Genomic DNA, 14121 nt, shown 5'->3' on the forward strand with positions numbered 1-14121 from the left:
GAAACTACAGGTGAATACAGTAAAGATAACTAATCAATATCACCATAAAACTTCTCCAGTTCATTACTGACATTTAGACAATTATTTTTGCGTTGCAAAATTTCTGAAATGGTATGTTTAAATATGCAAATGAGGCATTTTCTTAATAAATGTGTGCTAATTTGCAGACATTTTCAGAACAAAAATATGAACATCAGGGTTCAATATTCTTGTTTAATATTGTCGACACATTAGAGTCAAATGATTTTACAAAAGGAACTGTTGGATATCTCTTTGTATAACTCCATAAAACAGAAAATACTGTCAACGGCCATAAAAAAAAACAATTTTCACTATGTTTTTATGAATGAAATGTTCAGGGTATAAATGATATATGAACAAACCCCTCTGTAAAAACCTTCAGAATATAGATAGGAAGAAAACTGGAAAGTTTGGTGGTGATGTAAGCGTTACTGAAGTAGAGACTTCTGGCTCAGAGTCTGTGAGAAAACAGACTTTAAAGATATGGGTTGTAAAATTCACTACATTCTGAAGAAACTACAAGTGAAGAGGATAAAAAAATAACTAATAGATAGCACCTCAAATATTCCCCAGTTGATTGCTTACATTAAGACTATTTTTTTTTTTGTATTAACTTTTCTGAAATGTTATGTTTAAATATGCAAATTATGCATTATCTAATGCTAATCTACAGACACAAATAGACAAAGTAGTCAAATAAACACCTAGATGTGTATGTTGGATGTAGTGTCTCACCTTAATATTTTATGAATATGGAAATTATTGTGTAATACTTATACTATATACTTCTAGCAGGCTGTAGCTACTTACCGACGGAAATATTGGGAAACACTGGACACCTTTAATAGAGCTCGGTCAGCCAATTTCCCTTCAGTGTTTGTTCTAAGTGAGAACAAACATCCCTGCTGTACTTAATGCACAGACTTGAAACTAATATTAATTGCTTAAATTTAACTCCCAGTAAGAATTAGGGCTGTCAATCGATTAAAATATTTAATTAATCACATTTTTTTTCTGTTCAAAATGTACATTAAAGGGAGATTTGTCAAGTATTTAATACTCTTATCAACATGGGAGTTGACAAATATGCTGCTTTTATGCAAATGTATGTATATATTTATTATTGCAAATCAATTAACAACACAAAACAATGACAGATATTGATCCAGAAACCCTCACAGGTACTGCATTTAGCATAAAATAATGTGCTCCATTCATAACATGGCAAACTGCAGCCCAACAGGCAACAACAGCTGTCAGTGTGTCAGTGTGCTGACTTGACTATGACTTGCCCCAAACTGCATGTGATTATCATAAAGTGGGCATGTCTGTAAAGGGGAGACTCGTGGGTACCCATAGAACCCATTTACATTCACATATCTGGAGGTCAGAGGTCAAGGGACCCCTTTGAAAACGGCAATGCCTGTTTTTCCTCGTGTTAATGCGTCAAAGAAACTATTGGCGTTAAAATGAATTTACGTTTACGCGTTATTATCGTGTTAACGACCTTGTGACTTCTCTCCATCAGCACCTATTTTCATATTTACCTGGTTCAGTGTTTACAAAGTTGAGACCTTTAAAAACAGTCCAGTTTTCTGGGACTACTCGACCGTTTACTCTCCCGCTGTGTATTTTATTTCACAGTGGTATCAAAGTCAGAGGCTGACACATGACGTGTGTAGAGTCTAACAGGAAGTGATGGAGGAGAACATGTAGGGGAAGAGGGATGAGGAGGTAATGTGACCGTTACAGCTTCAGCAGGCAGATGGCTTTCATCTTTGACAAGATATTCACATGTCCGTGCATATAACACACACACACACACACACACACACGCACACGCACGCGCACGCGCACGCGCACACGCACACGCACACGCACACACACACATACACACACACACACACACACACACACACACACACACACTGGGACATGTGTATGAGTATCTGTACCCAGCTGGAGGTGTAACAGTAGCTCATTAGAGATCTGATGCCACACAACACACTGCAGGAATGTGAGAATGGAAAAAACAAACACTCAGAGGACAAAACAAATAGTGAAGAAATAAAGAGAAGAAAAATAATTTCAGCAATAAAGGAGGAGATTTAAGAGAGAGTTTGTGAGGTGGAAAATAAAGAGTAGGACATGAGGGAAAAGGTAAAGACTAGGGAGACGAGTGCGTCAGAGCCGTTGTAAATGAGTGTGAGTCTCACTCGTCTTGTGTGCATGTGTGTATCTTCTCTGACTTGCAAACCACTTCTGGGACACAAGATCTACTGCATCCATTAATCTCATTTTAATAATTAATGCCATCTCCTCCAGAAGGAGTTTGGTCTGGACTGTGAGACATTTAGTGCTCTCCGGTAATTGCCGTATTAGTTTATTCTCGCCTTTCAGGCCAGTGAGCAGCCAGAAGAGTGGTGCCCTAAATGTGCAATATCTATTTAGTTAGTTCCATCATTTAGCTATTCTGCTGCCTGGATCACCAATTAAATACCTTATATATGCTGCACCTAATGTGACTAAAAGCAGATTAACTTTAATGCTGGTGAGCTGTAATGTGTGTGTGTGTGTGTGTGTGTGTGTGTGTGTGTTTGTAAGTGTCTGCATGAAGCAGATAAACAACTATGATTTAGAGCTTTTATTAATAAATCTGGCCGGTGAAATTGAGAGAATAGCTGCTGATTTTTCAGCGTTCATTAGCCACATGTGCCTGCAGGTGAAATGTTATTTTTTTCTTTTTCTCGTTTTATTGGATTGGTATAATGTGTATGATTTAATGCTGTAATATTTACAAACTATACTGCAGTGTATAAGCAGTGTTTTTGGTCATTTTTAGCCATGTTAGCATCGTGATGCTACAGATGATAATATCAGTATGTGGGTTGGTCCACCACTTCTGGTCCTCTCAACATTTATTGGACGGATTGCAGTACAATTATTTGCAGACATTTATCCTAACCAAGTCGATCTTTTCCTAAGACAAACTAAGTAATTTTCTTACCTAAAACCTAAGGAGGTTTTTTTCCTGTGAAGACGGAAGTTTATTTTGAAAAGACTGTATGCATGTAACGAGCGGAAATAGACACGTGTTGCTGGACATTCGTAGGAAAACGAAAGAAAAAGGAGGAATTAGTTTTTGTTAAGATATCATACAGCTCATATACCTCAGCTATACCTTAGCTATACCTGTTTAGTGCTAATTAGCAACTGTTAGCATGCTAACACACTAATCTAAGGTGGTGAACATGGTAAACGTTATACCTGCTAAACATCTGCATGTTAGGGTTGTCATTCTGAGCGTATGGTTGGACACTCGCTGTGCAAACCAATAAAAGTTGCTGTTTTTTTTTAATTTATATTATTAATCCTGTGATTACTTCAATCAATAAACAGACATAATGTATTGTGCTCACACTCTGATGATGGAGTACAGTGTTTGACACCGACTGAATGTGTCGCTGCACCATAGCAAAATAATTAACACTGTTGAAAACACCACGTTCATTTGGTTTCTCGAGTCACTGAGAGGAGAAAACATAACCTGCAACTTCACATGTCAATGGGAAACACATCTACCGTGTGTTCAATACCCATACTACCATACCATTAAGAAAAATATTTAGTATGTCCCAACACATAGTATGTCAAAGGCAGTATGCTGAAAATACCAGGATGTCCTACTACATCCGGTCACATTTTGCAGTATGCAAGCCTGCATGCTTTTCTGGCTATTGTGACCCACAATCCTCTGCACAGCAAGAGGGAAGCTTATGGTGCAATGTTATGATGAAGTAGAATGTCCCGATTGAATGCATATTACACGCAACAGTACGTACTTAGTAAGGGCAGCTCTAGTATGTACTAAAAGTAAAATGATATAGAATGCAACCTTAGTTTCCTTTTCCGTTTGAGTTTGATCCTAAAAGTGAGCTCTGAAATGCAGAAATCTCAGCGAGTAATGAGTGGGTCACCTTCTCATCCCAACTCGTCACATACGACCGCACATTTCCAGAACAGAAATCTGAACATTGGATAAAGCCAGGTTCAAAAGTATTGTTTAATATTGTCAACACATTAGAGTCAAATGTTTTTACAAAAGGAACTGTTGGATATATCTTTGTATCACTCCGTAAATCAGAAAATACTGTCAACGGCCATAAAAGAAATCAATTCTCACCATTTTTTATGAATGAAATGTTCATGCTATGAATGATATATTAACAACCCCCTCTGTACAAACCTTCAACATATAGATAAGAATGAAACTGGAAAGTTCAGTGAATGTAAGTGTTACTGAAGTGGAGATTTCTGGCCGCTCTGTCACGTTTATTTTTCGGCATCAAAACCACTTTAGTTACCCGTGGCGTCACTCTGGGATCAGGCAACAAAACCACTATAGTTAAGTCTAGGAAAGAAATACACGGTTGGGCATAAAACTGCTTTTTACACTCCCGCCGCACTATCTCAGAGGTAATGGAGCGCCCGGTGCTTTTCATACCTTCTGCGACGGTATCAGCTGCAATTGTTCATTTAAATAAGTCCTAGCAACATTTGCATATATTTATGGAAAGTATTATTACTAGTACTATTGTCATTTCATTGCGTCTTTTGTTCTGATATTTCAGTGTTTTTTATATTGTTCTTGTGGCCTTCTTTTTGCTGGGTCCTCATCCCAGTAAGCCTTGGAGTACTCTTTGTCATGTTTTTGTTGTGTCTGTCTTTTGTCTGTGCTCTACTGCTTAATTTATTGTCAATATGGATGCCATCCTCTATTTTGGCTGCAAAACAAATCTACCTACAAGTGCAAAAAAAGTCACCTGAACCTGAACCTGTATCAAACGTCGATGGCCGTGACAAAACTTCAGTATTTGATGCCCTGGCAATGAGATCGGGCTGGATGCACTAAGCAACAACCTCATCAAATATTGATTGTGGTCATTTGCGATTGTAAATTCCACTTTGGATTTCGAAACAGAATTTTTCACTTAGATGTACTCATGAATCCTGTATAGTGTTGTGAAGCCTGCCCCTTACATTATATCCTCCAGCTTCCTCCTCCAACCAGCAGGGAAACCCTAGAGAGAACCCCCCCCCACTGCTCCACTCTGAGGACTCCACCAGAATATTTCATAATGTCAGCGTGTGACGGTTCTTTTTGGGGGGTAAAGTAAACAGCGGAGACCGAGCAGCTCCCTCAAGAGAAGAGAAGAGAAAACCCAAAAAGAGAAGGAGGATGTTTAAGATCCGGTTAAAAATCCACATCCTCCGCCCGCCCCTTTAATGCCGCTTAGGAACAAAAGTAATCTAGTTCCTCCGTTCAAATATTCATGAAGCTGTTTGGTTAGAGAACAGTCCGAACTCAAACACAGACAAACACTAAATTTAGTTTGCTTGTGTGTGTGTGTGTGTGTGTGTGTAAGAGTGTGTGGGTTCACTGCTTACATAACTACACTCTTCAGTAGTGTGTGTGTGTGTGTGTGTGTGTGTGTGTGTGTGTGTGAGTTGGGGATGTGAGTGTGTATTAGTGTGAGAAAGACAGAAAGTGTGTGTGTGTGGCCTCTGTGTTCTGATTTGACACAGCTTTGTGAGAGCCGAGAGTCGCCCCGAGCCCGTGTGTGTGTGTGTGCGTGTGTGTGCGTGTGTGTGTGTGTGTGTGTGTGTGTGTGTGTGTGTGCGTGTGTGTGTGTGTGTGTGTGTGTGTGTGTGTGTGTGTGTGTGTGTGTGTGTGCGCGTGTGTGTGTGTGTGTGTGTGTGTGTGTGTGTGTGTGTGTGTGTGTGCGTGTGATTTTGTATCTGGGTGTGATACTGAGGTTATCTGTCTGTATATCTGCTGTGTGTGAAAAACTAGTCTGTATCAGTGGTAATGCTTTTTATGTATGTGTTATTGTGCCCATGTGTATAATAGACTGTGTTGCAGTAATGTGTGTTTGTGTGTGTGTGTGTGAATGAGTGTACCAATGTGTGCAAGTATAATTGTTTGCGTATGTGTATGTGTGGTCAAAATGAGCTGTCTTATCTAAAATTGCTGCAGAAAAATTGCTCAAAATGACAGATCCCTGTTACATCCCATACCACACACACACACACACACACACACACACACACACACACACACACACACACACACACACACACACACACACACACACACGCACACACACACAGAGACACCTGCCCTGTCAACGCACTACAACACAGTGATTAAATTAACAGCTGAAATGTTGCAGTACGGTTAAACTCTTTTTGTTGCCTAAACCTGAAGAAGTTGTAGTTTTGTTGCCTAAACCTAAAGAAGCTGTTTGTGTTCAAAACATGCCGTTTCATTCAGTTTTACACTTTTACAACGTAGTAGGCGTAGTAGGCCCCTAATGACCCACATCTATGGTGCTTATAGTGACTGATAATGCCTATTTAATGGCCTGATAACGGTTGAATCGGGTGAAATGGATGACGTGTTTGCTCTGTGCTCTAGAAAACAGCCTGTCAGATTAGATCATGGCCACACATTGAAGAGCGAACCTCTGTGATCACACACAGATACAAACGTGTCCAAGTCCCTCTGCGAACTCCGACCTTAGTGTTCATGGTCGGTGTGTTTCACTAGCATTGGCTTTGTCTGATTTGTGCGGAGCTGTAGCAGAATCAGGGCTCCGCCGCCTCCTGTCACCACCAAGGTAATACGCTGGCATGTGGGGAGATTCATATTCCATGGCTCACTAAGTCACATCCACACCTTACGGATGCTTTGAAGCATATGCAGAGGTTTGGTCACTGAACTGAGATTTGGTTGCTGGACTGCAAAGAATAAAGCAGACCTTTGAGCTGCTGCGGTAGCGCAGGTTTCGATTTTGAAACTTTGGCCCGGTCATGTTGTTCCAGCTTCAGAATGAACTCTGAGAATGCTCTTCCAATCTGACCTTTAATTGAAGTTGGCGGTGCCTATACTTTCTTGAATCCCGGCAGAACTTTGACCTCTTGTTCATATTTTCCAACTTTGAAACCGCGCAGGATTCCACTTCAAACTGTGAAACTCCAGGAAATTGGAAGATGTCTATGTTACTGTCTGTTTCACTGTTATTTTGCTGTCGAAAAAAATCTGAAGACTCCTCTCCAGGTGCGTAGGTCGAAAGGTTGAAAGCGAATAATTGGCTGGGGCTTTTTAAACCCTTGAAAAATCACCTGGTAGGCTCTCCAACCTCTTATTGCGATGAGCTTGTTATTATGGAGTGCTGGAATATCTTGGAGTAGAATATTTGTGTGAAAGATCCGCCTCGGCTTTTTTGTACTTTTCTCTTGACAAGCCTCTACCCCCGTCTCAGCCTGAGAGCAGCTTTCTTCTGTTCAGCCAGGTATATATGCACATTGCCCTCCTCTCTATGTCTCTCTGTCTCTGCTCCTAACGTTGTAATTATCTCCAACACTTGATAAAACCCTCAGGCTCCCTCTCTCAATCTCGCTTTATTGCCATCGTTATATTGCACTTAATCATCCCCTCGGTGCTTTACTCGCGTCGGTTTCTGATCCGTCCTTCCTCGTCTCCTGTCATCCCTCTGCTTCCACCTTTCCTCCTTCCTCCCTCCTTCTCTGAGCTCTCACTGTCTTCTTGCCATTCTCCGAGCAAAGTATGTTCCCCCCCCCGTAATGAATTTGTCAGAAATAGGTCACATAGCAAAATGCTTCCCTCTTCTGTCTCCATTCTTCCACACCTAGTTTTACTTCAAGCTTGTTTATTCCCTCCACCTCCGATCCCTGCTCCTTCACAAGGCTCTGCTTTCATCTCAGACGGGTGCAGGTCTAATCTCACAGCCTCTCAAGCTTGTGAACGCCTGTGTTACGACAAGATACAATTTGATACTTCCACTACATGTGCTGAAAAGTGTATCCAGTTTCAGGGTTTATACTGTACTCACTCACTTGTGCTTTGACATCTTCCTCCATATGTGTCAAAATGAAGGAGTTTTTAATGCCAGCGCAGCACTCTGTAAAGCAGTACACCCACACACATTATTAATCGTGTTCAGCTGCAAACAAATCGATTTGTTGTCCTACAGTGTGTTTTACAGACACAGAAACAACAGGCACAGCTGCTGTTACAAAGTCTAGCACTGACCCTTGTTTTCTTTGAATGTCTGGCTTTATTAGGTGCACAAATTCCAGCTCATTAATTCATATTAGGCGCCGCACAGCAGGACCCTGACTGTGCGAGGGTGTGTGCGCATGCTTCTGTTTTAAGCTTTTTATTTGGAACAAACATGGAGAGGGGAGTATATTAAATCAGCACAACTCGGAAGTCCAGGTGAAATTGCTTCTCTGTGATGATCACAAGGGTTATAGTGGACGCTTCTTTTTTTGCATTGGTCTAGCTCAGGGGTCAGCAACCTTTACTATCAAAAGAGCCATTTTAGGAAAAAGAAAAAATCTGTCTGGAGCCGCAAAACATTTGAGCATTGTGATGAAGGCAACAAAGTTTATAGTCTAAGTATATAGTATATACGTCTAATGCAGTGAGGACCCACGTGCAAATGTACTACGGAGTATTAGGGTCACATTGAGGGAAAGAAAATCTGACATATCCAGAATAAAGTCATAATATTACGAGAAGAAAGTTGTAATATTACGAGAATAACGTTATAACTTTACGAGAAAAAAAGTCGTAATATTACGAGAATAACGTTATAACTTTACGAGAAAAAAAGTCGGAATATTACGAGAATAAAGGCATACCTTTACGAGAAAAAAAGTCATATTACGAGAATAACGTCATAATTTTACGAAAAAAAAGTTGTAATATTACGAGAATAAAGTAATAACTTTACGAGAAAAAAAGTTGTATTATTATGAGAATAAAGTCATAACTTAATGAGGAAAAAATAAAATAAAACATAAAATTACTACTTTTTAATATTATGACTTTATTCTCATAATATTATGACTTTATTCTCGAAATCTCAGATTTATTTTTTTCGTACCATAGACCTACAACAATGATACATAAAAATGTAAATGTAAACAAAAAACTATTATTCATTTCCATTTAAAAAAATCCACTGGAAGCCACTGGAGAGGGGCTAAAGAGCCGCATGTTGCAGACCTCTGGTCTAGCTTTTCATCCTCTCTGATACCCCTTATAGACTTGTTAACATCTTTTTTTCTGTATGTTTTGTGTGTGTTTTCCAGGATGGTTGAATACTCGCTGGACCTGCAGAACGTCAACTTCACCGCCATCAGAACAGTGAGGGTACTGCGGCCTCTCAAAGCAATTAACAGGGTGCCAAGTAAGTCACAACACCACTACTTCAGACCGGGGGTTTCCTGTTACCAAAATGAATTCAATGTATCGTAATACAATTCTCAGCCGAAACCAGGGAGAGAGTGAACTTTGGCTGCCTACACATGATGGCCGGCCTTAGCTGTGTGTTCATCTCTGAGTTAGGCAGAGAGTTGGTGCCAACTCCGACACGTCATCAAATGATTTATCTGCTGTTTATAAACGAAATGTTCAAGTCATGCTGAAGAAAAACTAAGAAAGGCTGTTCATTCATGTAATGCCGGCTGTGGCTCTCATTCAGCACCACGGACAGCTGCCAGCCTGCCAGAGTCTGGGAGCCTGGTCGCTGTCCGAGGTGCTGAACATGAGTCATTGAGCCAGAAATACCTCAACTGTGAACACGTTCAGATTAGATGACAACAAGCTGCACTTAGCACTCGCTGGAGAGAGAGTGGGATTACTGTGGAGCCGTGGTGGTATTTAAAGTTTATTTGATGTACCTTATGAATGTGAAAACATTGTTTGTTGTTTTAACAATTCAGTGACTGGTACCATGCCATTACATTTCATAACATAACATAACCATCCCCTACCACACCTGTATCAGAGGTACACTATCTAATAGCGGTTGCTAACGAGCGGCTAAATGAGACTACTAAACGTCATCGCGCCGACTCGTCTTCCTTTACAGCCTCGTTGTGTAGAGTTGCGTTCATGTGACGTGGTGTAGTTTGTTTATAGCCTCACGTTAGCTTTTTACTCCTGGTGATTGCATTCACTCTTCAAAAATAATTAAAGTGGCGTTCATTTTTGGAAATTATCTTGCTGAACAAAACATGTAAGTATCATAAACGTTTATTACCTCCGCCAAGGCTGAAGGCCTACGAAGGAGGTTATGTTTTCACCGGCGTTAGTTTGTTGGTTTGTCCGTTACCAGGATTACTCCAAAAGTCTGTGATGGATTTGAATGACATTTTTTGGAGGGGTGGTGTGTTGCCCCATAAAGAAGCCATTTGATTTTAGTGGCGATCCGGATCATTATCCGGATTCAGGAATATTTTTAAAACTGTAGAATCTGCATTTTTTCACATTAAACTCTATTACTTGAGTTCGACCAAAGCACACTTGGTGATTGTTGGAAAGAGTAACGACGACGGTTTAGGTGAGTTTTTTTTCTGTCCAGTTTGAATGAAGTGTTTTCGATGCTCCGTTACGTACAGCTGATCTCAACATCAACACAAATACACATGGATGATGGCGCAAGCTTAAGGGAGAGGGGGGGCAATCGTACTCTGACACCTTGGCGGAGGTCTGCGCTCTCCGAGTGCCATTCTACATTCTAGTTTGCCACAGAGTTTATATTCTGTAATAATCCAAAACCCAATGGAACAATCCCATTGGCTTTTTGTCGAGGGAACCAGGGTGATACTAACTTCCCGGTTTGTCCTAGAAAAATCAGTCATCCCTGCAGCACTCTATATATGATCGATACGTACATAGTGTCCTTTCAAAATAAACTTCCGTTTTCACAGGAAGTTTAGGTTTAAGCAACACAACCATTTAGGTAGGGTTAGGAAACGGTCATGTTTGACGTTAACTTCACTGAATAGCGACTGACGATACCGACGAGTCACGTGACTAAAGACTGATACGATAAAATAAGTCAAATATTACTTTTAGTTTCACACGGGACACAAACAGCGGTCTCCTGGTTGAAAGTCTAGTTTGTTTGTCCCATCCACCACCACTGTCTCCCACCCGCCCTTAAGCGGATTCTCACACTATTAATACTATGTCACTTGCTCCGACCGTCGAATAATGCCGCGGGTGGGTTTACATTGGAGTTAGATGAAAGTCCGGTTCGTCACAAACTGTCACTAAAGGTTGCCTCTGTGCATCTGATGCCGAGGGGCGCTGACCAAACCGCGATATTTGACAAGCTGGAAGTGAGAACGGGTTGATTAAACAGGAGAATACACATTTTGGCATTGCATTTCATTTAATAAAAGTCAGTAGCAAAAATAAAAGCCTTTTTTCTGGGAGTTTGTTCCAGATGAGTACTGCAAAGAAACTAAATGCTAACCAAAAGCAATCCTGTCCCAGGCGATCTGAGAGGTCTGGAAGGTTCATCATGTAGCAGCAGAATGTACTGAAGATAAACTTATGATTAAACACAAACAAAACACAAATAGATTGAGCCAGTACATCAGATTTAGTCACTCCTAGATGCTCACAGATGGCTCCCGGTATTGTTAGCGACACAGTAAATGCTGCAGTACTGATACAGTGCCACGCCGTTATTCATTCTGGATGCAGCACCGTACATGTCGACACAAACCCGACTGCCAAACGCAGCCCGAATGCCTCGTTGTCTTGGCTGTGATTATGTTGATTGTGTACCTGTTGTTTCACTGAGCTGGCCTGCTGGTTTGCAGGTACCATGTGAGCACATTTATCTACACAAAAATAACAACAGGGAGGTCACATTTCGTCTCTGCTCAGCCAGTGTGTCGTATATTATTAGCTGCTCAAGTCATTTCATCCTGTGTGAGGACGCCGAGTTCACAGAGCTATTTAAATTCCTAAAAAAAAGTAAGCTGATTCACCCTGAGCTGTTCTAAATTGGACCAAATCTCCTCTCCTCAGCACCCAGAACCATCACGTTGTGAAGTGTTTTGAACGCCCAAAACCCGTCACTTTGTCTCTGAGTCTCTGCGTCCCATTTTGATGAGAATAACCAGAGCTCGCTTCTATACTCGCTTTGTGCTTCATGGGTCTAAATTGCACCTAGCAGGCAATAATCTTAAGGAGCTATGAGTACTCTCTAAGTCGGATATGCCGGCGCTTGAAGTTAATGTTGTTTTGCTTCCTTCATGAGTGTAATTGCTAAACCTCCCACTGCTCATAAATTTGCTACATAAACTATCCCAGCAATTTATTTTTATTTTTTTCTCTGAGCAGGTGAAGCGAATTTGTTCGGTCACAGAGAAATGTGTGTTGATTTCTGTATTTGTATTTATAATCTATACAGAACATGTATTAGCATGCACACATGGAGAGCACTTGAACCTACATGTTTCCACGGGGAGAGTCAAGGACACTCCAGTTATCTGCATGCCTGACGTCCATTCTACCCCTCTGTCTTTCTTTCTTTCTTTCTTTCTTTCTTTTTGTCCTGCTGTCTGTCTCTATTGGCTCCATTTTTATTTTTTCTCTCTCCCTGTCATGTCCTTTTCTTTTTATAAATGTTTTGCTTTGCATCATTCAGTCAGGGCTAATCTTTTTAATCTTCATTTTTACAATACTTCTACCCAAACCAAGTCGTTTTTGTTTAACCAAAGCAGTGTGAGGTAACAAAATGCTTTTATTACACTGTATTGTAATCATTTTGGAAAGCACTGACACATGATTCAAGCTGGTCTCATACAACATTCATAGCTATACCTACGAAAAGTAATGAACTGTATTTTTTGTATATCCCACAACATCATTGTGTATGTAATCAGGAACCAGGAAGAATAGAGAATGACTAACGCCGTGTAGGGAGGATGTCGGGGTGGATGGGCGGGTCCAAAAGCACTGGTCTTTCACCCAGGAGACTGCTGTTTGTGTCCCATGTGAAACCACAAGTCAACGCTGATTTATTTGTCACGTAAATTCTGCATTTAAGTTATTCCATTTCCGTAGTTATTTTAAACGGAACTACGTAGTTTTGTTGCCTGAACGTTAAAAGTTTCCTGTGAAGACGAAGACAAAGTTTATTTAGAAAAGACTGTATGCATGTTGTTGTTGTTTGTCTTTTGGCTGATCCCGTTAGAGGTTGCCAGATTTGGCATAGGTTTTACGCCAGAAGCCCTTCCTGACGCAACTGTTGACACAATTGTTGACTGTAAATGTCCCGTAGATGTGAATGTGAGCATGAATGGTTGTCTGTCTCTATGTGTCAGCCCTGTGATAGTCTGGTGGCCTAGTCCTCTAACCTATACGACCATGATGGCCTTCTTTCTCTGTTCTTAACAGGGTGATTTTGGTTGCCTTAACTCAACCAGACATTAACCATAGAAGTGATGGATCACAAAGAAGTTCAATTTCTGTCATGTTGTTTTGTAGATGTCTACTAAACTGAACTTGAATGTGTTTTACAGCTCAAACAATGACACGTCTTTCGAGTCTAAACCACGTTCATGCATCTGTAACAGATCTTAGAAACAAGCTAGAAAAGAAAGTCAATACAATAGATGGGATAACAGAAGAAAAAATAGATCCCCTCACTCTAGATTGATGCTTTCATTGTGGTTTATTCAGCAACATTTCAATGAGGACACGACATTTGAGTTAAGGAAGAATAAAAGAAAAGAAGAAGCAGGTGAAAAGGGAGAGAGGAAAAAAACAAGACAGAAAGAGAGACAAACGAGGGAGGGAAGCGGGGATTATCCAGCTCCAAAGGATAGGCGAAGATGGACGAGAGGAAGAGAGGGATGATGAGAGGAGAGATGCGGGGGTACTCAGATGAGCAGGCTGTTACGATGACAGATAGAGCCGAGGAGACAAGTGCAAGGGGATGGAGGGAGATGGAGATAAAATGAGCGAGGGGGACACAGAGAGGACGGAGGACCGGAGAGTGGAAGATCAGGCGGGAGACGGGAGATGACTAGATCTTAGAGAAGAGGAAGAGGCGATGCAACCACTACACTCATTTATTTAGTATTATTATTATTTTGTGTATATAATATGCAGGTTGATTGACAAGCAGCACAATCCCAAGACCTATTCATACACATAAACGCTCATACACAATACATGTTCTTCAAATTTAATGAACTGCT

The 14121-nt window shown here is 40.7% G+C and overlaps 1 protein-coding gene across 2 annotated transcripts in view; it reads left to right on the top strand.

Annotated features, from left to right (window-relative positions):
* Positions 1-14121, top strand: part of LOC141765072 (voltage-dependent T-type calcium channel subunit alpha-1I-like) — a 169172-nt gene that overhangs the window by 22804 nt on the left and 132247 nt on the right. For both annotated transcript variants that reach the window (XM_074630923.1, XM_074630924.1), the window contains exon 3: positions 9205-9302. In XM_074630923.1, the coding sequence (XP_074487024.1) occupies positions 9205-9302 (98 nt within the window). The remainder of the gene's footprint in view (positions 1-9204; positions 9303-14121) is intronic.

The sequence above is a fragment of the Sebastes fasciatus genome, chromosome 3 (genome assembly GCF_043250625.1).
Source record: "Sebastes fasciatus isolate fSebFas1 chromosome 3, fSebFas1.pri, whole genome shotgun sequence".
Taxonomy (NCBI): domain Eukaryota; kingdom Metazoa; phylum Chordata; class Actinopteri; order Perciformes; family Sebastidae; genus Sebastes; species Sebastes fasciatus.